The sequence below is a fragment of the Phocoena sinus genome, chromosome 15, assembly GCF_008692025.1.
Source record: "Phocoena sinus isolate mPhoSin1 chromosome 15, mPhoSin1.pri, whole genome shotgun sequence".
In the NCBI taxonomy this organism is placed as follows: Eukaryota; Metazoa; Chordata; class Mammalia; order Artiodactyla; family Phocoenidae; genus Phocoena; species Phocoena sinus.
Window position 1 is genome coordinate 37381859 of NC_045777.1, and position 22438 is coordinate 37404296.

General features: G+C 46.0%; 1 protein-coding gene across 1 annotated transcript in view; it reads left to right on the plus strand.

The window, feature by feature from the left end:
- Positions 1 to 17588, plus strand: part of SLX4IP (SLX4 interacting protein) — a 186397-nt gene extending 168809 nt beyond the window's left edge. Inside the window, 3 exon segments of the mRNA XM_032605764.1 lie at positions 11537 to 11637; positions 12705 to 13173; positions 13175 to 17588. Coding sequence (XP_032461655.1) covers positions 11537 to 11637; positions 12705 to 13173; positions 13175 to 13423 — 819 coding nt within the window. The 3' untranslated portion in view covers positions 13424 to 17588.
- Positions 17589 to 22438: the final 4850 nt, after the last annotated feature.

Genomic DNA, 22438 nt, shown 5'->3' on the forward strand with positions numbered 1-22438 from the left:
TGTACTTATTTTAACTAGGACCCACTCATTTGTGAATTGTCTGTTTATGTCAGTTTTTCTATTGGTATTTTTGTATTTCACAAACTCCTTACTATATAAAAACTTCTTACGTAGTAAGGAAAATAACTTTCAGTGAGTTTATCATTTACTTTTCAATTACGTGACGTTTTTACTGTGTGGTAGGTGTCTGTGTCCTCAGCCAGGCCTGTGGTTGGGCTGGATAAGGATGGGAACTATAGCGGCATCCCTTGTGTGGACTGGCAGGTGGATGATGCTAATGAAAATGCTTCAGGGCAGGAGCCGCGGGCGATGAAGATGCTCTTGGTTGGTCTGGTCTGTCTAGAATAGTTTTTCTAGACAATGACAGAGATCATAAGAAAATTTTTTCTCAGGGGCAGTCATTTTCTTTTAAGATCAACTATCCTTTGCTTGTATGTTACAGTAAACTGAGGTTTTGTTCTCCCTTCCTAATAATAAAATTCTCCCAAATGATTAGCCAGCAGTACTTGTGAACGAGATGTCTCCTGGCCCCCATCTCCAGCCCTCCAAAGGAACCTGCCCTTTGCTGAGTTAGAACAGGTAGAATAGATAAGTTAGGGTAGGACGTATCTCGGTTAGAATAGTTAGATAGGGTAAGTTAGAATAGGATGTATCTGGGGCCTCTAATCCTTTGTGCCTTTTCCCCATAATGTACCTTTCCTGTGAGAGGCCTATAATCTCCCTTTCATGACTACTTAGATGATCGATTGAATTAAGCAAAACATGGCAGGGAATAGAACAAGTGAAAAAGGAATCAAGTGAAATTATAAGACTTGACTTTGACCACTTTCTCTCCCCTCACTCACTTGATGACCTTGGACAAGTCATTTGGCTTCTTGGAGCATCCATCCCCAGACTTATTAAGCAGAAGTAAAAGTGATGCCTGCCATGCAAGCCTTCCCAAGGATCAAGTGAGATGATCAATACGAAAATGTAAACTCTAAAGGGCCAATGCAATATTAATTGTTATTATCACCATCATTCCCATTCTTCCCCAAAGAGGAGTTAATTTAAATGCCATTAACACCAGAGTAGCAGATAGCTAAACACCTTACCCCCTGTGCCAGAAATGAGAAAAATACTTGCACATGTGATTTTCTCAAGAAGCTCAGCACTCTCATTTTTCATCTCCATTTGCCAACCCAGCTTCATTTTGCAACTATGAAAACTGGAGTACCAAAGAGTTAAGTGACAAAGCCCCATTTTGGCAGCAAGTCAGTGACGGACAAAGGGATACAACAAGAGCGTAAACTCAAGACCTCCTGCGGGAGCTCTGTTAACCACCATCCAGGGGAGGAGGAGGTAGAGTAGAGACTACCGGTTAAAACGCCTTTCATTTCCAGTAGCTGCCGGTATACTCCCAGTGAGACATTGCTTTGGAGGAAGGACCCAGTCACTGCTCTGAGGTACAGAGGAGCTGGGAACCAGCAGATCTCTCAGGCCAACTTCCTAAAAGCCACACGGCCATGAGAACACCCACGGCGATAGCACAGACGGAATCGACGTGCAAGGGGATTATGTTGGGAAAGTTCACTAGTACACAGATGATTTAGAATTCGGTGCTCATTTTCCCAAGGAAGCAATGCCATAAATGGGGCGAGGTTCCCAGACGAGTCCACAGAAGTCTGTCACTATCATGAGATTGGAGACTTGGAAAGGGGGTCTCCCTGTCTGTGTCTGAGGGAGATGGGAAGAGCTGTTCCTTCTGCATCCCTGGGCAGAGGGCCAGTTCTGAGCAGAATTGTGAAATCAGACAGTCATCTGTGGTGTCTTTGCTCTGACTCTCACGCCTCTTCCCACCGGCAACCAGGGCCACAGTGGGCCCTCCCTGGCCAGTCCTGCCACCTGCCTGGCTGCCCTGCACATTTACCCACCTCTCTCCTCTCCCATCCTGTCCAGACCCACAAGCTTGGCCATGGGAGATGTCAGGGAAAAGATCACCACCACGAACGATGGGCTGGCAACCTTCCTGTGGGTGTTGGCATTTTTCAACCACAGGCCTCTGAGGGAAGGTATTTTTGAATAAGGAGACCTCCAAGGGTTGGGGTAGTTCTGCCTGGGGTAATTGCCATTAAGTTTCTCTCTATTTTTCACAGCTATTTCCCTTCAACTTTTAAACTGGGCATTATTAACCTATGATTCATGAATTATCTGAAATTTTTTTAAAGAGTGGTATGTATTTTTATGTTTTTCTGGCCAGAGTGAAATAGCTCTCTTCAATTCTCAGAGTGGTCAGTGAGTGCTCTCCCTTCTTAAGAAGCATTGGTTCCAAACCTACAAATTCTTTCAAGCACCCAAGTTTTCTCACAGTTGTGTGGCACCAGAGACTCAACTGTGGGGCCCAAGGCTGTTTAGGATTTATTTTTAGGTTCTCGAGGGTTAGGTAAGTGTACACTGGAAAATCCCTATGAAATGTGTACTTCCTGCAAGATCACTTCCTTGATTTTTTTTTTTCCACTGATTTCATTTTCAGGTTAACATTCTTTTCAACTATTTTATTGGTACTTCCCTACATCTGCACAAGATAGTTTCACAGTCATCAATTCAGAAGGAATGAAAACTTTAAAAAATATTATTTTTAAAAAACACACTAGGGGGGCTTCCCTGGTGGCGCAGTGGTTGAGAGTCCGCCTGCCGATGCAGGGGACACGGGTTTGTGCCCCGGTCCGGGAAGATCCCACATGTCGCAGAGCGGCTGCACCCGTGGGCCACGGCCGCTGACCCTGCGCGTCCGGAGCCTGTGCTCCGCAACGAGAGAGGCCACAACAGTGAGAGGCCCGCATACCGCAAAAAAAAAAAACAAAAAAAAAAACAAAAAAAACATACTAGGGTACCTTAGGGTATCTGCTGCTAACCCAAGTGGCAGCATCACCAGCAAGGCTGTGCTCCTCTTCCCCTTAGAGACTTGTCCTTTCGTGGGAGGGCAGAGAGATGGAGGGCCTGGGGGCCAGAGGACCCTAGTGAAGCGCAAAGGCTTGTCCCTTGGGAATTGGGCAGATGGCATGGCCTCTTGGGTGTCACTTTCCTCATCTCTGTGTTAGGGGTGGTCATGTCTGCCTGGTGGGTGTCTCATGAGGACTGGTCCTTATACCGAGTGCTTTGTCTGCGGCATCTCAGTGCAGACATCCTCCATCGTTATCACCTGCAGAGAAAAACACCTTCAGGCCACGGTGGGATTCTTGAGATACCACTTTCCTTTTCATGTACCTCTTTTTGCTTTGGTTCCTTTGAGCCAATGCACACATGTATGTTTCTATACTTTCTTTTAATTGTTTGTGACTACTCTGTCCCATCTGTTTTGTCCTTTTCACTTCCTTCACTTATTAAATATCAAATAATTTAAGAAAACCTTAGAAGTCAAATTTGGGAAAGAGAGACCTCTTCATTTTAAGACGTGTGGTTTCTGCATGACCAGGTTGCGTCACCGTCTAAGACTGTGGTCACTGTCGTATTTCAGGCTCTACTTGGGCTGCTTTTCTGTGAGCAGCTCCTTTTGTGTCAGGTCACATTTCACCATGCTGACACTCCTGGAAGTCATCAGGCATCACACTGAACTAGGAGGAGAACTTTTCTTTCTGCCTTATTATTACAAGGTCATGAAGAACTGAAAGTAGTTCCAGGTTTTTACTTTAATATTAATATTTGCCCCTCCCCCCACATAAGCTGATAATATATTACCTTTGTGCTGCTTTTATTGTTTGCAAAAGGCTTTTAGTTTTGCTGAGTGTTGTCACATACAATAACTTGTTAAGTGCAACAAACCTGAGAAGAGATGGTGTCAGTCTTGAACCTTTTAGTTTTCAAGGGACAGGAAGGCCAGCTCTAAATGGCTTAGGAAGAAAAGGGAGGTTTTTGGCTCATGTGCCTCAAAAGCCCAGAGATCAGAGGACAGACACTTCCATCAGGACTGTTTCTCACCATCTGTTGGCATTGCCTTCCACTGTTTGGCTTCGTGGTCAGCCTCCATGTGGTGGTTGGTCCTGGTGGCTGCAGGTTCATGGGAAAAGAGAGCAGGCCCCTTCCTGGGCCACTGTAGCCCAAGCATCTCTATGAGGCTCATGAATTCTGAACTCCGATTCGCCTGGCCTGGTTCACCGGCCCACTTCTGGAGTCAGGCTTGGAGATGGGTCCTCCGGAAAGGCATGGACTTTGGATGGACAGTGGGGACATGACTCCCTAAAAGAAAATCTGTGTATTCTTTCCAGGAGATGGGTGAGGGCCCACTATATAGCTATTATCACCTCCCCCCCTGTTTTTAAAAATAGATGAGGAAACTGATGTTCAGAGAAGATAAGGGGCTTGTCTAGTTGCCACAGTGAGATAATGACCTAGGGAAGCTGGACCCACGGACTTTGGGCTCAGTGTTCTGTACTCTTCCTCCGTCTCCATCTCTAACCAAGACGGCAAATTGACCCCCTGGGCACAGTGGGGAGAGTGCTGCACCAGGGCCAGGCCTTCTCGACTCAATCCTGCCCCCAGCTAAATGTGTGGCCTTAGACACTTAATCTCATGGGTCTCGTTCTGTCAAATAGGGACACTACCTGTCTGCCAAATACTCAGTGAGACCCCAGTGAGATGTGGGGAAAGAATTTAATCATGTAAGTTTCCTAAAGATGCAAAGCATCCTTCGCCTTCTTATAAACCCATGTGGTCTGCGCAGGTGTCAGATTTTCTTTCACAACAATGTCAAGAAAACGTGCTCAATGCTTTCCAGTTTCCAAAGTGTGTTTCATACCTCTTGCTACATTTAAATTCCCCAAACAATCAAGAACCAACTATGAGGGGCTTAAGGAACTGGCTCTGGGACAAGCCACCAAGTGGTGCCATTCCTTGGCCTCTGTCCCCCTCACCTCTGTTCTCCACCTTGCATCCCAGGAGTGCTAACCTGATGTGATCATTTCTGGGTGTGTCGTTCTGAGCAGATGTGATCACAAGGAATTCAGATACAGTCACATTATGAATGTGATTTAACGGCTATGTATTCTAATATTCTATGGATTACTTTTAAAATATCCTGGTTGGGTTATTAGCTGTTTTCATTTGGAGTAAACAAAACAGAATCAGAAGAAACTCATGTATATAACCATGAGAAAATAGATCCAACTCTCAAAAGATAAAGACTGAGAGTACCATGTTACTGCATTAAGTGCTTCTGTGAGAAAAATCTTAACAGCACTGAGGATCTTTTTTTTTCCCCTTCTCCCGTTACTGCCTTCATATCTGGCAGAATGTTCTACAATCCTGGAAACAAGAGTTTGGCGGGATAACTTCTGCCATACCTTCCACCCAGGGCTGTAAGGGGGGCCAGTGCACCAGGCTGCGGCAGGCAGTAGCTGGCCTGAGCTGTGACACTGGTGCCCACACAGGGTCAGCTGACATCATGGCCCCCAGGATCTATCCACCCTGGACTGATACTGATATCCTGGGGGCCTGCAGCCAGGTGCCAGGGGACTGGCAGCAACATGTCCCCAAGAAACCATGCTGTCCGATGAGCAGTGGGATTGCATTCGTGCCGCTTGTCCACAAATGCGGCGCGGTAATAAGAAAACTCCCTGCCTCCCCAAGTTGTTTTGAGGGTGTCATTGGTGAATACATGCAAAGCTTCTGAAACAGTGCCTGGAACTCAGTTGCAGGTTGACACATGGTGGCTGATTACATCCCACCAAATATGCCTGTTGCAGAGTCATCCCAGACTCACCCTCCATTACCCACCGTGCCCAGTCCAGCTACCACCCAGTTTCTCTGCTCCTCCTTTACTGCAGAACTCTCCAAAAGCATTGTCCGCACCCATGTTGGCCAGTACTGTGGCCACTGGCCACATCTGGCTATTAAGCATTTGAAGTGTGGCCGGTCAGAAATGATATACTAGAAGTGTAGAATCCACCCCAGACTTCAAAGGCAGTACGAAAATATAAACTCTCTCAATAATTGTATACGGATCACGCGTTGTAAAGGTAACATGTGGAGTTGAATAATGCATTATTGAAGTCTAATGTCACCGGTTTCCTATTACTTTTTCATGGGTCCCTGGAAGATTTAAAGTCACCTGTACAGCACAGGTCATATCTCCACTGGAGAGTGCTGGTCTCCACTCTGCCTCCACTTCACTCTTGGACACATTCCAGGTATGCTTGGGTCCCAGCGCTTCACCAAAAATAGCTTTCATCAAGTCACCTTCCACTGGTTAGTTTTCACTCCTGAAGGCTCAGTAGCTTTTGACACGGTTGTCACTTTTAACGAAGCCATTTCTCCTCTTGCCTCCAGGGACACCATGTTATGTTGACTCTTCTCTTTCCTCACTAACGATTCCCTTTTAGTCTTCTTTCCTGAATCCTCATCTTCTCAACTTCATTTTTCTCGTCCAAACGCACTCGCACCAGAGCTCGTCCAGACAGATACCTTTAAATACCGTCTCTGTGGACTTCCCAGCTTTGTGTCTGCAGACAGAACTCTCTCTCTTCCTAGAAGCTGGAGCTTAGCCACCTGCTCAGCATCTCCATTCTTCATCCAGGACAGCTCTTAAAGCTTACACCTAAAATGCATTTCTCGGTTTAACTTCCCCAAGGCCACCCCCCCCAGTACTTCCTGTATTGGTAAAGGGTGACTTCCTTCGTCCAGTTGTCTAAAGCACGGATCATGGAGTTATCCTCGACTTTTTTCTTCCACTCACTCTCTGTATCCAAGCCATCAGCTTATTCTGTTGGGTCTCCCTTCAAATTGTATTTCCAGTCAAACTACTTCTCACCACCACCTGCCTCCTCCAAGACCCACCATCCTTGAATGGACCATTGCAGTATCCTCATCACTGATCTCCCTGCTTCCACCCTTGTCCTCTGTTATACCCAAGGTGATCCATTTAAGATACCAAGTCACTTTTCTTCTTGGAACCTTCCAATGGCCTTACCATCATCAACACACACACACACACACACACACACACACACACACACACACACACACACACAAGCACCTCTTACCTGCTCCCTGACCCCTCCCCAGGTTTGAAATGCTCTTCTCAGGTGCTTGTGCGGCCCATCCTCCACTCAGGTCTGTGGGTAGAGCTTACCTTGTTACCTCCCATAGCCTTCCCTGACCACCGTATGTAAAACTGCACCCCAGCAACCCTTTAGAGGTTCACTTCTCCTCATAACATCATCACCACCTGACATTGTATGGTTTTTTGTTTGTTGTCTTCCCCACTGGGATGGAGACTCCATGAGAGGAAGACCATTTTCTGTGGGTCCATGTCCGTCTCTGCAAGGACCTCAGACAATGCTTGGTGCAGAGTTCAGTGGTGCCTGATTGGATGACTCTGCTTGGTTTTCAATTCCATGCCCCTAAGAAGAGAAGTTTATTAACTCTGCCGGGTATCAGAATCACTGGGGAACTTGCTAAAATGTGCGTGTCCCGATCCCGCCATCCCCTCAGCCCCGAAACCCAAATGCAATAGATTCTGGGGTAGAATCCTGGACGTTTTTGAACAAGCTCTCCAGGTGATTTTTTTTTTCTTTTTTCCTTTTTTTTTTTTTTTTGCGGTACGCGGGCCTCTCACTGACGTGGCCTCTCCCATTGCGGAGCACAGGCTCCGGACGCGCAGGCTCAGCGGCCGTGGCTCACGGGTGCAGCCGCTCCACGGCATGTGGGATCTTCCCGGACCGGGGCACAAACCCGTGTCCCCTGCATCGGCAGGTGGACTCTCAACCACTGCGCCACCACGGAAGCCCTCCCCAGGTGATTTTGATGCTGCATACCTGGGCCGCTCTCTGCCCGATGCTGCCTTGGTGTTTACATTTGTGTACCTGCTGCTCTGCTCTCTTGAGCTTTGTATCATGCACATCAGTAGTACTTGAATCACCTGGGAGCCTAAATATAGATCTCCTAGCCCCACCCCAGATCTTGTGACTCAGAACTTCCAGGGATGCGTCCCAAGAATCAATATTTTTGAAAAGCTCCCTCTGTGCCTCTGATAACAGCTAATCTTCCCACTAGCCTTTGGGAGGCCTGGGTATGTTTTATGGACTCCTTGAGGAGGATATAAACTTAAGAGAGGGTATTTTTAATGTCTCTTTGAGGCCACCTTCACTCCCCATCCCTCATTAATCCAACAGTGTTCTGTTCAAAAGTAGTACTCAGTAAGTCACTGTGGAGTGAATAAATCCTTGATTTATCCACAATTGCAACTTGCTTTGTAACTTGAACATCCACTAGTATTTCTAACTACATTTCAACCCAGCTCATTCTGGTGGGTATTCTCTTTGTAGTCCTTTCTGTCCAGGAATTTAAAATATGTTTCCCAGGTCAGACCAGACAGCATTGGGGGTAATACCCACCCCCATCACACTTAGACACTCACCTGCTCTGCCTCCCCATTGGGCCTGTGCTGGGGCGCATGGGCTTTGGCTGTCCTTGACGTACGGTGCATCCACTGGTTTCCAGAGCATCCCCAGGAATGGAGGCGGGCCTGACCCCTTGCTCTGGGTGCCTGCCTGGGCCGCTCAAGCTGCTGAGGAGGGTATCTCCCTAATTAGACTTCTGGGGCCGGTGGCCTTGCTCCACTTCGGTTTGGTTGCTCCCTGGAACTGTATATAGACACACCTTTACAGGTGGACGTTTTTATTTTATTTTATTTTATTTTTAATTTATTTATTTCATTTATTTATTGTTTGCTGTGTTGGGTCTTCGTTGCTGCACGCGGGCTTTCTCTAGTTGCGGTGAGCGGAGGCTACGCTTCGTTGTGGTGCGCGGGCTTTTCATTGCAGTGGCTTCTCTTGTTGTGGAGCACGGGCTCTAGGCGCGCGGGCTTCAGTATTTGTGGCTCACGGGCTCTAGAGCGCAGGCTCAGTAGTTGTGGTGCCCGGGCTTAGTTGCTTCACGGCATGTGGGATCTTCCCGGGTCAGGGATCAAACCCGTGTCCCCTACATTGGCAGGTGGATTCTTAACCACTGTGCCACCAGGGAAGTCCCTACAGGTGGCCATTTTTAAAACGAAAATCCTCAAAGTATTACCAAAGGTAAATAAATAAATGGGGGGAGAGGTGACCAGGGAAAGATAGTTGCAGCATTTTCTTCCTTAGCTAGACTCAGAGCTAGCGTCCAGGTTGTGAAGAATCATTGATGATTGATGATGACCCATAGCAATCCTCTTGGTTAACCTGTTTCTTAAATCCTGAGTCCCCGTGCAGTGCTCACTCTGGATGGCCTGCCCGTAGCCTTCTTGAATATGTTGGGTTTGTCTGTATTCTTTGCAGAAGATGTCAGGGTCGTTAGTCACACAGAATCTGAAAAGCAGCAATGTCATCCGGGTAAGTCCTGGAGGCACTTGCCACCTCAGCCTTAAGACTTTTGCTTCTGTATAAGCCACGGTTGCATTTTGATGCCAGATGTGAGAAGCCATTAGTAATCACGACAAGTCCCTTGGGAAGTCCTGCTCCGAGGTGGTAGCTGCTTCCTCTGAGATACTTGTTTGGGGGGCACCGGGAGGCTGCGATTTAGTGACAAAGGGGAGTGAATTAACCCTAAAATGTAAGAGTGAGAGATTTCTAATGAAATCTGACAGTTCAAGGGCTGAAGGAGTCTAATCTCTTTTCTCCCCTGCCCACCCAGTCTTCATACAAATGTAAATATGCCTCCTTCAACAAATTGCCAAATGTGGTTTTAATTTGGAAGCGGGAGACCCTGCCTCACCTTTTTCTTTGTTCTTTTTCTTTTCTTTCCTTCTTTCTTTTTTTTTTTTTAAAACACGAAGTCACAGGTTTTGTACGTTTTGAGCTAGACATTTCCTTCTGTCACACTGTCACTCTTTCTGTTGTTGTTTTCTTCCAAGGACATTTCCCCCATTGTTTGTTGTCAGAGGACTTCGGGAGGAGAGTCGATTGTCCTGTGTTTTTTAGAGATGTTTTTGAAGTTCCCATAGGAAATGCAGAGTGCTCTCTAAGCTTAAAAAATATATAAATAAATAAATAAAGGCAGCGGTTGAATCGAATATGAGATGCAAAGAGTGTCACTATCACAGCATCGTATGTTATGTGGTCTGTGCAGTATCCATTGTTGTTATTTATGACCCTGTCTGCCTCCATTGTGGACTTCTTCCAGCCTTGGGGAATTTACATCATTCCTAATAGCAAAAGGCTTTCTGGTTCCCACAGAGTTGTTCAAAGCCTGACTCATGCTCCTTATGTTAATTGTTCAGCTCTGAAAATACAGCACTTACAGGGTGTGGTTGTAAGGGGGAGATCTACTGTACTTATAGGGCATGTTTAGAAGTGTTTCACACATAAATCTCAATCTCTCTCTCTGTCATTTAACTTTTAAACTAGTCCTTTTTAGTCGTCTAGTAAGTCTTAGGGAAAAGAAAAGGGACAGGCATCAAAATGCAGTATAATCCAATAAAACCTATTGTATTCTATTCACTGACTCTTCAAACTGACTTGGGTCATAACTGGACATGACTCTGAGTGACATTGGTCCAGGTCTGAACCATAGGCAGAGTTAGTGAGAGCTAAAGGCTGGTACTTAGTGGTGCAGGGCAGTGATTGTACGAAGCTCCTGGCATCGCTCTGTGGGACACCCGGGCATCACACTGATGGCTGCCGCCTACCAGGCTCTCTGGGGCTGTCATTCTTATTTCCAGTGTAGGTCTAAAGCTAGGACCTACTGGTACCTTACCAACACCATTCCTTGTAGCAGCAACATTTTACTGTGGAATTGGCTGGAGAAGGGTACTTAGAAGTGTACCAGAAAATAAAAGAAGTTAACACGTTTTCTGAATGATCTACATGCTAACAAAAAGGAAACAACTTTCCCAAAGTAAGAAATGGGTCAATGTTGGTGATGGTTGGGAGGTTTTTACGTTTTATAATTGCTTCCTTATGAAGCTTCCATGGGAATATATAAGGATAGATAGATACATTACCTAAGAACTATCTAAAACCATGTTAGTGCTGTCAGTTTAAGGAAAAAAAAAACCTCCCAGTTTTTTAGTAACCAAGATTACAAACTCCAGTTTTCAAAGTACCCGTATTGAAAGGCTTAACTCTTGACACTGTCTTGAGTATTGCAAAAGCCATATTTTGCATTTTTGTCAATAGAGAAAATGTAAGAATTCTGAGGCTAATCAGGGTACAGACCACTGTGCCACCAGGTCTCTCCGGAAGGTCAGGCCCACAGTCACACGGCTGCCTGGCTACTGACCCTGGGGCGTCGTCACGGGGCCACAGAGATATCAGATAGTGGCCGAGAGTTCTCAGATGTCTTGGAATCACCATCCTGCACGTTTGTGGTGCACGTTCATGTATGAAACATGTGCTGGGAAGCCAAGGGAAGTGACAATTTACCCAAAATTTCTAAACTAAAAAATATTAGAAAAGCTTAACATGATGTAGTTACATCCAGTCCTCACCAAATGAAATCTGTTCACCGGGGCATTTGGAGGGAAACTGTTTTTCCTCCTGTTCAGCTAATAGATTTCTGGTTGAACTTTTGTTATCTTTTGGAATAGCCGGGAAGAGCTCTCCAAGGAGCGTCAGAGGATCGTGCTGCATGCGTGGAGAGGCCGCTTCCTCCTGGCTCAGAGCTCAGGAGAAACGCTCTGCAAGACCTGTAGGTCCCATGAGTTTCCTTCTCCTCCCTCTGGACTGTCTGTATGGGTTGGCACATAGCACGAGGTCTAGAATTCAGCAGGAGTGCTCAGACCCTAATCACAGAAGCCCCTCTGGCGCTGACCCTACTCTAAGTCACAGACTGGCTTTTCCTCCTTCCAAACTCTTTTTCTCTCACTTTCTGGACATTGGGGAGCAAGGCCTTGCTTCACAGGTGTGTCGCAGAGAGTAATTAATGACAAGCGCCTTGAAGATGAAAAGCACCTGTTGAGGGTATTTCGTACAACTTTCCAAGCAACCCCAGACAGATCTGAAAAAATACACTCCTTTCCTAAGGTGCCTGTTCTGACCCTCGTGTCACTGTGATAATCCTCGGGCCCCTCAAAGCAACAGTAAGAACACAGACACACGTATTGGTTCCCAGACTAAAGCTTAGGCTAAAGAAATATTTTAGTCTCAATATTTCGGGTTTGGTGGTTTAAGAAGCTCCTTGCCATTCACAAGGCTCCAGTCTCTGAATTCTCCCTGGGCAGCTTCTGTCCTGCTCCTCCAAGTGAATTTCACACTTATTTAGAGTGCAGTTTACATTATCAGTCGTATGTGTGTTGTAGAAAGGGGCTTTGTGTATGTACAAGCATGTTCTTATACACACACACACACACACACACACACACACACACACACAGAGCCTGTGCTTTGGATGTATTTGAGCATTTACTTCTGGGAAAAAAATCAATGTATTAAATGTAGGCAATATTGATCTTTAACATCTGAAATGAATGCCTCTCAGCCTTAGTTAAAATATGAACTCCATCATAACTCCATAGATAACCCAGTGATCGATAAATAAACTGTGTCCTCGTGTACTGGAAAGTGTGATGGCTCTTGCTTGATCTGGTCTGCATGTAAATATACACTTGGGGATTTTCCTAGATTGGCCGAGGGGTGAGGAGAAGGGAGAGTAGTACATGCGTCCTGCTTCAAGTGTAAGAAGTGTGACAAGGGGGACCTGGAGGAAACCTGGCCATTACAGCTTTACAAAACAAAAAAAATCTTTCTTTGTTTTAGTGTGAACAGAACTGAAACGAAAAGGAGCACCGTGAGCAAATCACGGAGCAGCAGGAACAGTGTGGGAACATCCAGTGACTCAGTGATTGCGGAGGTAGCACGGAAGAGGGGGGACAGCCAGGCCCCATCCGGTCCCCCGTCCACGGGACAGGCGAAGGCTTACATAAAGGCAGCTGAGAGCCACCGGGGGCTTCCTGTTCCAAAGCTGGAGAAAGTGCATCAGCCCCCCCCACCAGAAGGCACCAGCAGCCAGCAGAAACCTCATCCTGGGACGCGGTTAGAGACGGGGCTTCTTCGCGGGAGCCCTGTCTGTAGCTGTGAGTCAGCATCCCCGGGTCCAAAACAAAGTCCACGAGGGGCCAGAGCACAACAGAAACGCAGGAACCGCGGCTCTGTGGAAGACGCCGACCACCCCAAGAGAGCTTCTCTTGGAAGTGATCGATTAGTCCCGAGGGAAATAATAGTGGAAAAAAAGCAAAGCTGTCAAAGTTTTGCCAACTTCAGAGCTGTCAGATCCGGGGTTACTTTTGAAACGAGATTTGGCAGAAACCGCGTCTAATGAAGAGTTGCATGCTTTGGAAAATCTCTCCTCCAGACATCTTATGAAAAATAAGCCAGGGCAGGCACGGCAAACTGGCTCAGCCACAAACACTGAAAGATTAGCTACGACTCAGGGCAGCCCAAGCAAGAAAAGAAAGAAGCACGAAAGAGGCCACTAACTTACAGAAGAAGATTGCAAACTCGTAGTTGAGGATGTAGTGGCCAAGCCTGTGACAAACGAGCAGTGTGTCTCGATGCCGTGATTTTAAAGGAATTCGAATGATTGTTTCAAATACAAAATATATACCTGCGTTGGGGTCAGCTTTCAAAGCAGCGGCCTCCAGGAGCCTACGTGCTTGTTCTGACAGCATTGCTACTTTCTCATTCACACTTTATAACTGTCTTCAGAAACTTACTTTAATGATAACTAGCCACTCGCTTTGTTGGCAGTGACAGTGTCCTTGAAGGAACCGCCTGAAGAAACCAATCTTGTGCTTCCTTGTCACATCCATGTACGGACCACACGACGGGCCACGATGCTGCTGGTCAGTTCTCCTGCCCTTCAGCCTGAGGAGGGCGGCCAGCACTGGAGGAACAGGCTAGCGGTTCACACTGTCTGCCTGTGGCGCCAGCATCATGGTCTGAATCTGTGGAAGAAATGCAGAGCCTGGGTCCCACCCAGACCTACAGAATGAGAAACTCTGGGGGATTCTGAAACCTGCCCACGTTCGAGAACCACCGGGCTAATTGGAGTCTCCCTAGTGTTGATTCCCTGCAGCCTGGCAATTTTGGCCTCCAGCGCATCGGCAGGGGCCCACGTGTGGACAGGCACCCGTCATGCCCCCTCCAACCTGTAAAGCACCTGGGTTCAGCATATGAGTCACTTTGTTCCCTGGTTCTTAAGCAGGGCGGCCACAGAGCCCAGGGAGCTGTGACTTTATCCTAAGAGTTGCAGGACATTTACATATAATTCAGCCCAACATTAGGGGAAGATGTGGGAGAAGCTTGTTCTTGCTTGTAGCTCAGGCATGTCCCTGCCCTTGCCGCCACCTCTAAGATTCTGGTTTAAGTTCAGGACAGACGAGAACCCAAGTGGAACTCAGCGGCCAGAGTTTGCGGTTTTCCACTTGGAAGGCTTCACAGGCACTTTAAATTTCAAACCAGGAGCCTTCCATCTGCAGTATCACCCACTGTTGTCTCCAGTGGGCTTGCTGAAATGTCACATAGTGAATCATAGCAATGACTTATTTTGGATGGACACCTACAGTAGATTTTCTTAACCCAGTTTCATTCTAAAATAAGGAAGAAACCATATGCAGAGGCCACCCATCAAATGTATCTTTTTTCCTGCTCAACATTGGGTGGTCCTTTGAAGTAATACCTCCCTAGTAACAAGGAAAATCAAGTATATTCCCCAAAGTGTAGGAGTTAGCAAAAAATAACCCAGAAAAAGCCCAACAATATAAAAGAATATGGAAGTAGACACAGTGTAAGTTCATGCTTAAGATTAATTAGTGGTTTCTCCCAGCTCATTGTGTCCTTCCCCGCTCTCCTTTCCCCTCTTAGATTGCAGGGCAAGGCTCATTAAGAGGCAACCATATTTCATGGCATCATTTTGTGTCATGAAGCTAAGTCTTGCTTGCCATACCTGGCCGTGGATACAGGTGCTAGCCCTTTGATGTTCCAGACTCTTCTGGTAGGCTGTTCCCTTCCTATGGTCCCAGCCTCACCACCCCCACCAGGAACATGGCCCCGCCCACTGATACCCCTTCCTCTTCCCACTTAGCTTTTTTCCTGCCCCAGGTGATTCCAGTCATAGGATTCTATAGGAAAGGGAGCCCAACAGAATACCAACCACAGCGGAGCAGACTCTGCTCCTCCAGTAGGGGCAGACTACACAGGGTGGAAACCTCCTGAGAAGGTGGTAGAACATGGCCCATCCTGGGCCCCTCTCTCAGAGCGATGCGTATTCTCGGTGTGCTCTTCACTAAAGACAGGACCACAGTGTGTCACTGAATCTTCTTAAACAATTATTGGAACAGTTTAAGCAGAGAGGGCACAAATAATAACCCAGGGAATAGGCCAAGAAACAATGAGCTCCCTGGAGGAGTCTGGAATTAAAATGAGCCATTCCAATAGCTGCTGCCTACCCCAGAACTAGGAGATATTTGAACTGGAGGCACCAGAGAAAGTTTTTATTGAGTTTTTATTTCATTAGTTAACCTAGGCCTGATGGTTAAAGCCAATACTTACACGCTTAGTGATCGTCCTTCAAGAAAAGACTTAGAGTTTGGTATATTTGTGGAAATAACAGTGACTGTGATCTAGGGGGAAAATAGCACCCTTGGCTGTAGATAGATAGGGTCTTTCTCACAGCCGTCATGTACGTGGGATTTTTATCAGGATTAACAGAGGGAAGAGCTCTCTGCTTCCGCAATAGGGCATGTGTTTGAGGAATTTTACCTTTAAGCATTTTCCTTCCACATGTCTGAAACACCCCTGGATCTCTTGTTACTTGAGTGGTTCTTTGATTCTTTGGATATTTGGAAGTACGGAGTGGAAAAGGGCTGCCAGGTTTTTTTTGTTGCTTATTAGGTGGGAAATGAAGAGTTGGTTCTCTACTGCCAGAAGTGGGTGTGTTTTGATATTCTTAATAATCTTAATAATTTCCAGCATCTGAAAATCTGACACCCTGTCAGTATTCTTAGTTAAAAAGAATAAGTTCTTCAACCACTTACTTCATAAAGCAAATTAAATGTATAGTCAAGTTCCCGTAAGTCTAATGCTTGGAATCCAAGTCTGATGCTATGGATCCAATTTGATTAATGTTATAACTTTGAACTCCCTAACTTTCTCGATGTCATGGCTTCTACGTCACCTCCAAGTGCTTTCAAATGACTTTTTAATAGATTGGTGGTGTTTTTTGTTTTTTTTTTTTAATGTTCGCAAATGTCTGAGAACAGTGTGACTTTTCTTACACATTTTTCTTTTCTTTGCCTCTGGAGGTTAACTGTCATCCAGATATGCATATAAATTGCTAAATGCAAAGGAGCAAACATTTGGGGAGAGAGGAGTAAATGCTGCAGCTTTTGTGCTCACTTATTTTAAATGAAAAGAATAGGAAAAATGTATTTCATTTTATAAAAAGCAGGAGTCACAAAAACTCTCTGTATTTTGATTTTTGGAGGCTATAGCTTCTTCCTGAATGAGTATCTCAGGGTATATCTTGGGGACAACAATGGGATCACAGTTAATTTGTTTGCTCTCAGTGTCATGTTTGGACTTTAGCATGAATTGTTGTGCCTATCAGTGGCTTTTGATTTCAGAAAGAGCTCAGAGAGAGCAGAGCACGTAAGGGAAGGAAACCTCTGTACCCAAGAGAGTGGCCTGGGATCACGGTGTCGCCGTTCCCAGTTTCCTTGAATTCCTTCTTGGCAGGACCCACTGTAATATCTCCACAGAATTCTGGTGAGTGGCCTTCCTTTGGCTTTCCTAAGAGCCAGAACCTCTCCTTTCAGTGTGCTGTGCTATGTCTTGAGTATGGAAATCCTTTTAATTTCTTCTTTTATGAGGAAATTTCCATGCTTGGTTTGTCAAGACAAGAGAGTTCAAACGTTGTTATTGAAACACAAATGAATTGAAACGCGTTGCAACAAGTAAGAAATCAAAGTTAAGCTGATTTCTGTTAAACAGTTTAAGGTCTTCCCTGGTACAAAATAAATTAGGCATTGTAAAATGAAGTTAATTCAGAAAATCACTCAGGGCAGAAGTCTAACCACATATATCATTGGTGTTACAATTTATGACGTAATTAAATTCTCAGAAATCTGCAGAACTCCCTCTAATTTGGTTTCTGTGTTTACTTAACAAGACAAGGAACAAATACATGTCAACGTGTAGCTTAACAGAGGGAACTTGAGTGGATGAAATTATTGCCTTTAATTGTCGAGAACTGCTCAGTAGCGGGGTTGGATTGAATCACATAAGTTGTATTATGCAGCATGTTACCTGATGATGGCTGTTACAGTTACTTATCAAAAGTCTTGTTAATTAAACAAAAATCAGTGAAACCATACATTTGGTCCCCAAGCACCTGACCAGGCAACTAAAGGTATGGATTTGACAGATGCCCAGAATAAACTTTCTTCAGTCAAGGTAGAAAGCCAAGCACTGCAGGCATCACCAGAAGAGCTCCCTGCTCCCGTTCGCCTTATCCTCTCATTTGTTTTGTTTAAACTGCTAAAATAGTTCAAATAGTTGTGCACGCCTAGGGGATGAAACTAGTATGTAGTGTAAATGAGCCTGTTTTATGAATAAAACGTAAAATTGTTTTAAAAAAGTAAATTAGTGTATGTCACTTTTCTTTAAAGCAAGTGAATTAACCCCAAGGAATATACATTCCAAATGCCCTTTTCTGAACATGCTATCTATAGCATTATGTTCTATTGGTTGGAGACTTTTTCCGCCTTGAAGCAATTCTGAAGTTTTGAAGACTGTGTTAAAATAATCAAAGGGGCTCTTCATTTGAACCATTGGCCCTAAAGATTTAGGTCTGGAACACCCTGTGTGGGATGTTGTGATTAAATTGTCCCGTAAGACTTGGGGCGGCCTCTACACTGCAGCTATGTTACCACTTCTGCTCCCAGTGTGAGTCAAGATAGACTCCTCTCGTGAGGGGTTAAAGGATGCGACCTTGACTCCTTTCCAGAGAATCCTGACATTTCCCAAGTGGATTCATTTCCATTTTCGAAGTGAATTTACTCCTAGTTCAGCACCGAATGAAACCCTGGGCTGACTCTTTCTCTGCACTGCCTTTTATGACAGGATCCCAGGCCTCTCTGGTTGCTTGTAAATATATTTCCCCTCAGATCCTGTACATAATTTTTCAGAAGCATTTCAATATCAGCTTGGAATAATACATCTGAATAGCTGTACGTGAAATGCTGAGAACCGCTGCACTCGACAAAGCAAAGCCCGTTTCTTCTGGCTGTTTTGGTCATGGGAGCCATGTGGCCGGCCCAGGAAAGCTGCCCTGGCCTGCCTGGGGCTACTGACAGCCCTGCTGTTTTACCACCAATTGGTTCATGTATTTGGGGACAAGTCACTTAACCTCCCGGGCCTCAGTTTCTTCATCTGTCAAATAATCTCTGATAGTTTAAGTACCACACTTGGCTCCACAGAGCCCCGAGGTAAGCGTACCACTCCGTGTATTAATTTCACCATCCGTTTAAAAGTGGGTTCTTGACACTGAAATTGGAATTACCTGGGTAGCTTCTATTGGCCTAGGCATTGGCAGTTTTAAAAGCTCCTCCAGTTCTCATGAGATGCCACAGTTAAGAACTATTGTTTAAAAGCAGAGGGTAGGGACTTCCCTGGCCATTCAGTGGTTAAGACTCCACGCTTCCACGGCAGGGGGCACGGGTTAGACCCCTGGTTGGGGAACTAAGATCCCGCAAGCCGTGAGTCGTGGCCAAAAAATAAGTAAAAGTGGGGGGTGGAGGTTTGAGTGTGTTTAACTGGATGTTAAAAGAGGCAGGGTCTGCGAAGAGCTGAGTATCCTTTAGAAGAGAGGCTTTCTGCAGATGAGAAATGGGCCTACTTTCAAACAAATGGGAAGGGCTTAGGCGACAAGGTATCAATAGGCATAAGTTTTAATCCGACAAGAGACGTGTTCTCTTTTCTCCCGAAGGCCCCCTACGTTACTTCTGCTGCTTTAGACCCGACACGTGAGGCTACCTTCATCTTTGCCAGCACTGAGAAATTGTTACCCTCGTACAGAAGATGAGTTTTTAAAGCACCTAAATAATTGTCTGGGGTTTGCCTTTGATCCGTGATCATTAATATCGTTAATAAGCTCTCGAAAAGTGCGTGTGAATCTCAAGTTCACATTTGGCAGGGTAGTGGAAGAAAGAACACTTTTAAAATAGTTTGGCTCAAAAAAGCGCATGTGAAATAACCCTGTGGGAAAATCAGGAGAATTTCTCATCCTCTAAAGGATTACCTAGGATGAGATGCTGACCTTGTATTTTAAGTTCAGTTATATTTCTTAAAACCTCATTCATTACCCACCCTGATTTATTTTAGGTGGTGAAGCAGGCTGTGGGAGGAGACTCTGGTGATGTACAGTTTTCATGTTTGCTTTCTGTTTTTTCCACAGTTCCCCAAAGATCATAAAGTGCATATATTTCTTTAAAAAAAAAAAAAAACACAGCTTCTTCACGAGATTTACTATAGTTTCTTTCTCTCAGAAATTAGAGCTGAAGAATTCTCTCCTCTGTGGGCTTCCAAGGCAATCCAGCACCAGAAGGCGAGGTGCCCAGGGTGAGCAGAGTCCTGACCTCTGCGGGGGGAGAGGTCAGTTCAGCAAGAAGACTCAAAAGGGAGGAAGAAAAGCAGCTCCTCAGCAGGGAGTTTGACTCGCTTCAGGGCAGAAGAGTTTTTATAAATAAGGGCCCAGTCTCCCACGCCCTCTTGCCTGTTCTTCTGTTACCAGCCCTGTCTCTGCGCTTTGACACACACACACATCGACGCACACACTCATGGACACACACAGACACACTTGTGGACACGCCCTCATAGACATACGGACACGGACACATCGATGCACACACTTGTGGGCACACAGACACACACACCGGTGGACACACACTCATGGACACACACACACTCATGGACACAGCCTCAGCTCTCACTTCCCCCACTGCCTCACATCCCTCTCTCCACCTGCCCCTGGATTTGCGGGATGGACAGGCAGACCCTTCTCCAGAGGAGGCAGGTGACAGATTGGCTGGGGGTTTTTTCTGGGCCCAGTGGCTCCTAAGGCCTTTTCAGTTCCTCCTTCACATGCTCAGCTGGTGAGAAGAATGTGGAGGGCTCTTTCCCAAACCCACTGTGGGTGCCTGGGAGGACTAAGACCAGCTCATGCGTTCCTGTTGTCAGTGGGAGGAGGGGGGATGGTAAATTAGGGTGACCTCCAGCCCTGACGTGACACGCGGGCTGTGCGTTTGGGATGTGTCCCGGTGGGAGGGGCCTGGAAGGCCTTCCCAAAATGATGGCAGCGTGAATGGGGGCTTGTGAAACAGCAACCCTGCTTTGCTTTGTATAATATATTCTCCTTAAAATGCTTGCCTGTGAGCCTTTCCCCAGCGCTTTCTGCTCAGCTCAGCGACCTGTAGAGCAGGGTGGAGCCTACCTGGGCAGAGCCCGGGGCAGCTAGAAAAGCATCCTCAGGTAGCTCTCCAGTGGGAGGAAGTGCTGTGTCAGAACTGCAGGAGGTGTGCTGTTGGAGTTCTTGTTTTGATGCTAATAAGAACCTCCAGCTGGAAGAACCTTCTGGATCTCACCTGACATCTCTGTACAGGCTCAAAGACAAGCAGAGTCTCGGTCCGTCTGTGAATTTTCTACATCAAATTGGCCTTCCTTTCTCTTGAAGACAGCGTTTCTCGGTACCACTTTATCAAATCGCGTGTTCTGGGTCCTGGTTGTAGAAACAACTGTGGCTGCTGTTCCTCGTGTTCGTAAGGTCTAATTCTAGGTCCTAGTAATATTTTAGAAAAGTGCACCATACTTGAGAGAATCTTCACTTTCTGCCACTGGCTTTGCATGCCCACCCAGGCCAGCGCCCACCATAAGAGCACAAACTTAGGAGAGAGGAGATGGTGGGAGAGTAAGTTGGGCTCAACATTTAGCCCCTTTCAGTGCCTAGGAGATGGTCACAGCTCAGTGAGGACAGCCAGGGAAGGAATATCCCTATAGGGAAAGGCATTACAAAGTGATTCTGAGACGTCCAGTCCACTGAAAGCATCAGCAAGAAAACAGGCGTCAAACATTATCACGTTTCATGAGGAGAGAAAACTGGCCCAAGACTGTGTGTCCTGGAGTCCTCCAAGGCCAGGCACCTGAGCTTACCTTGTTTGGCCTTAATTTTTTGAAACAGTGAAGAGGATGGATATGGAAGAACTATATTCTATTAGTATTATTTAGAGGCTATAGCGAGTCATCTACATTCTCAGACCACACACTGTTGTAGAATTTAATTGGGCACCAAGATTTTTTGTGATCCTGTAGTTCATTCTTGTCTTAAATGAGCTTTTCTATCTACAACCCTGGTAGCAGGCACTGAACTGATCCAGGAAAAAGTCCACGATTTATATAGTCAGAACCAAATACGGTATAGCACCCACACCAGACACAGCCTGGTGCCACCCCCTTTACAAGAGGCCTGCATTGGTTTGCTATTGCTGCGTAACAAATTACCACAAACTAGCAGCTTCAAACAACACATAGGTATTATCTCGGTTCCTGACAACTTTTAGCTGGGTCATCCGCTTTGGGTCTCAAAAGGCTGGAATCAAGTTGTCAGCTGGGCTGTGTCCTCATCTGGAGGCTCGACTAGTGAAAGGCCCACTTCCAGGCTCCTTTGGGTTGTTGGCAGCTGTGAGACTAAGAGCCCTGGGGTCCTGCTGGTGGTTAGCTGGGAGGGGTTTGCTCAGCATCTCCTGGCTGTTCTCAGGACCTTGCCACATGCCTACCCCTCCATCTCAGTAATGGAGAAAGCCCTTGTGCTGAATCTCTTTCATATTTTGAATCTCTCTGACTTCTCCTTCTGTGACCAGCCTGAGAAAACTCCCTGCTTTTAAAGCTCCTGTGATTAGGTTAGCCCCACTGGGATAATCTCCATATTTTAAGGCTAACTGAATTTGGGACTTTAATTAGGTCTGAAAAATCCCTTCACAGTAGGACTTAGATTAGGGTTTGGTCAAAGAACCAGGAACCAGGAGTCTTTGGGAGCCATCTACCACCAGATCCAGCAGCCCTTGGCTCTTCTCTGACAGGGGCCCAGTTCAATGGTAAGAACGGAGGCTGTCACTGAAATCTAGCTGGATTCCTTCATCTTTTAATGGACTCTCTGGTCTCACGGGATGCTAAGAGAAATACTGAGAGCAGCGTTCTTTCTTCCTGTGGCGCTTTTTAATGAATACTAACGGTGGCACACATTTCTTATCAGCATATCACAGATGGGGAAACTGAGGCACAGGGAATTTTGGAAAGTTTCCCTGAGTTGGTAAAAGTGGCAGAGCCTAGAATCCAGGCCTGTCCAAACCCAAAGCCCAGAAATTGCTGTTGGGCCGCTCTAGTGTGCGCCTAACACCGCCCAGGCAAAAAATACTAACGCCAGGAGTTGGGATGGAATA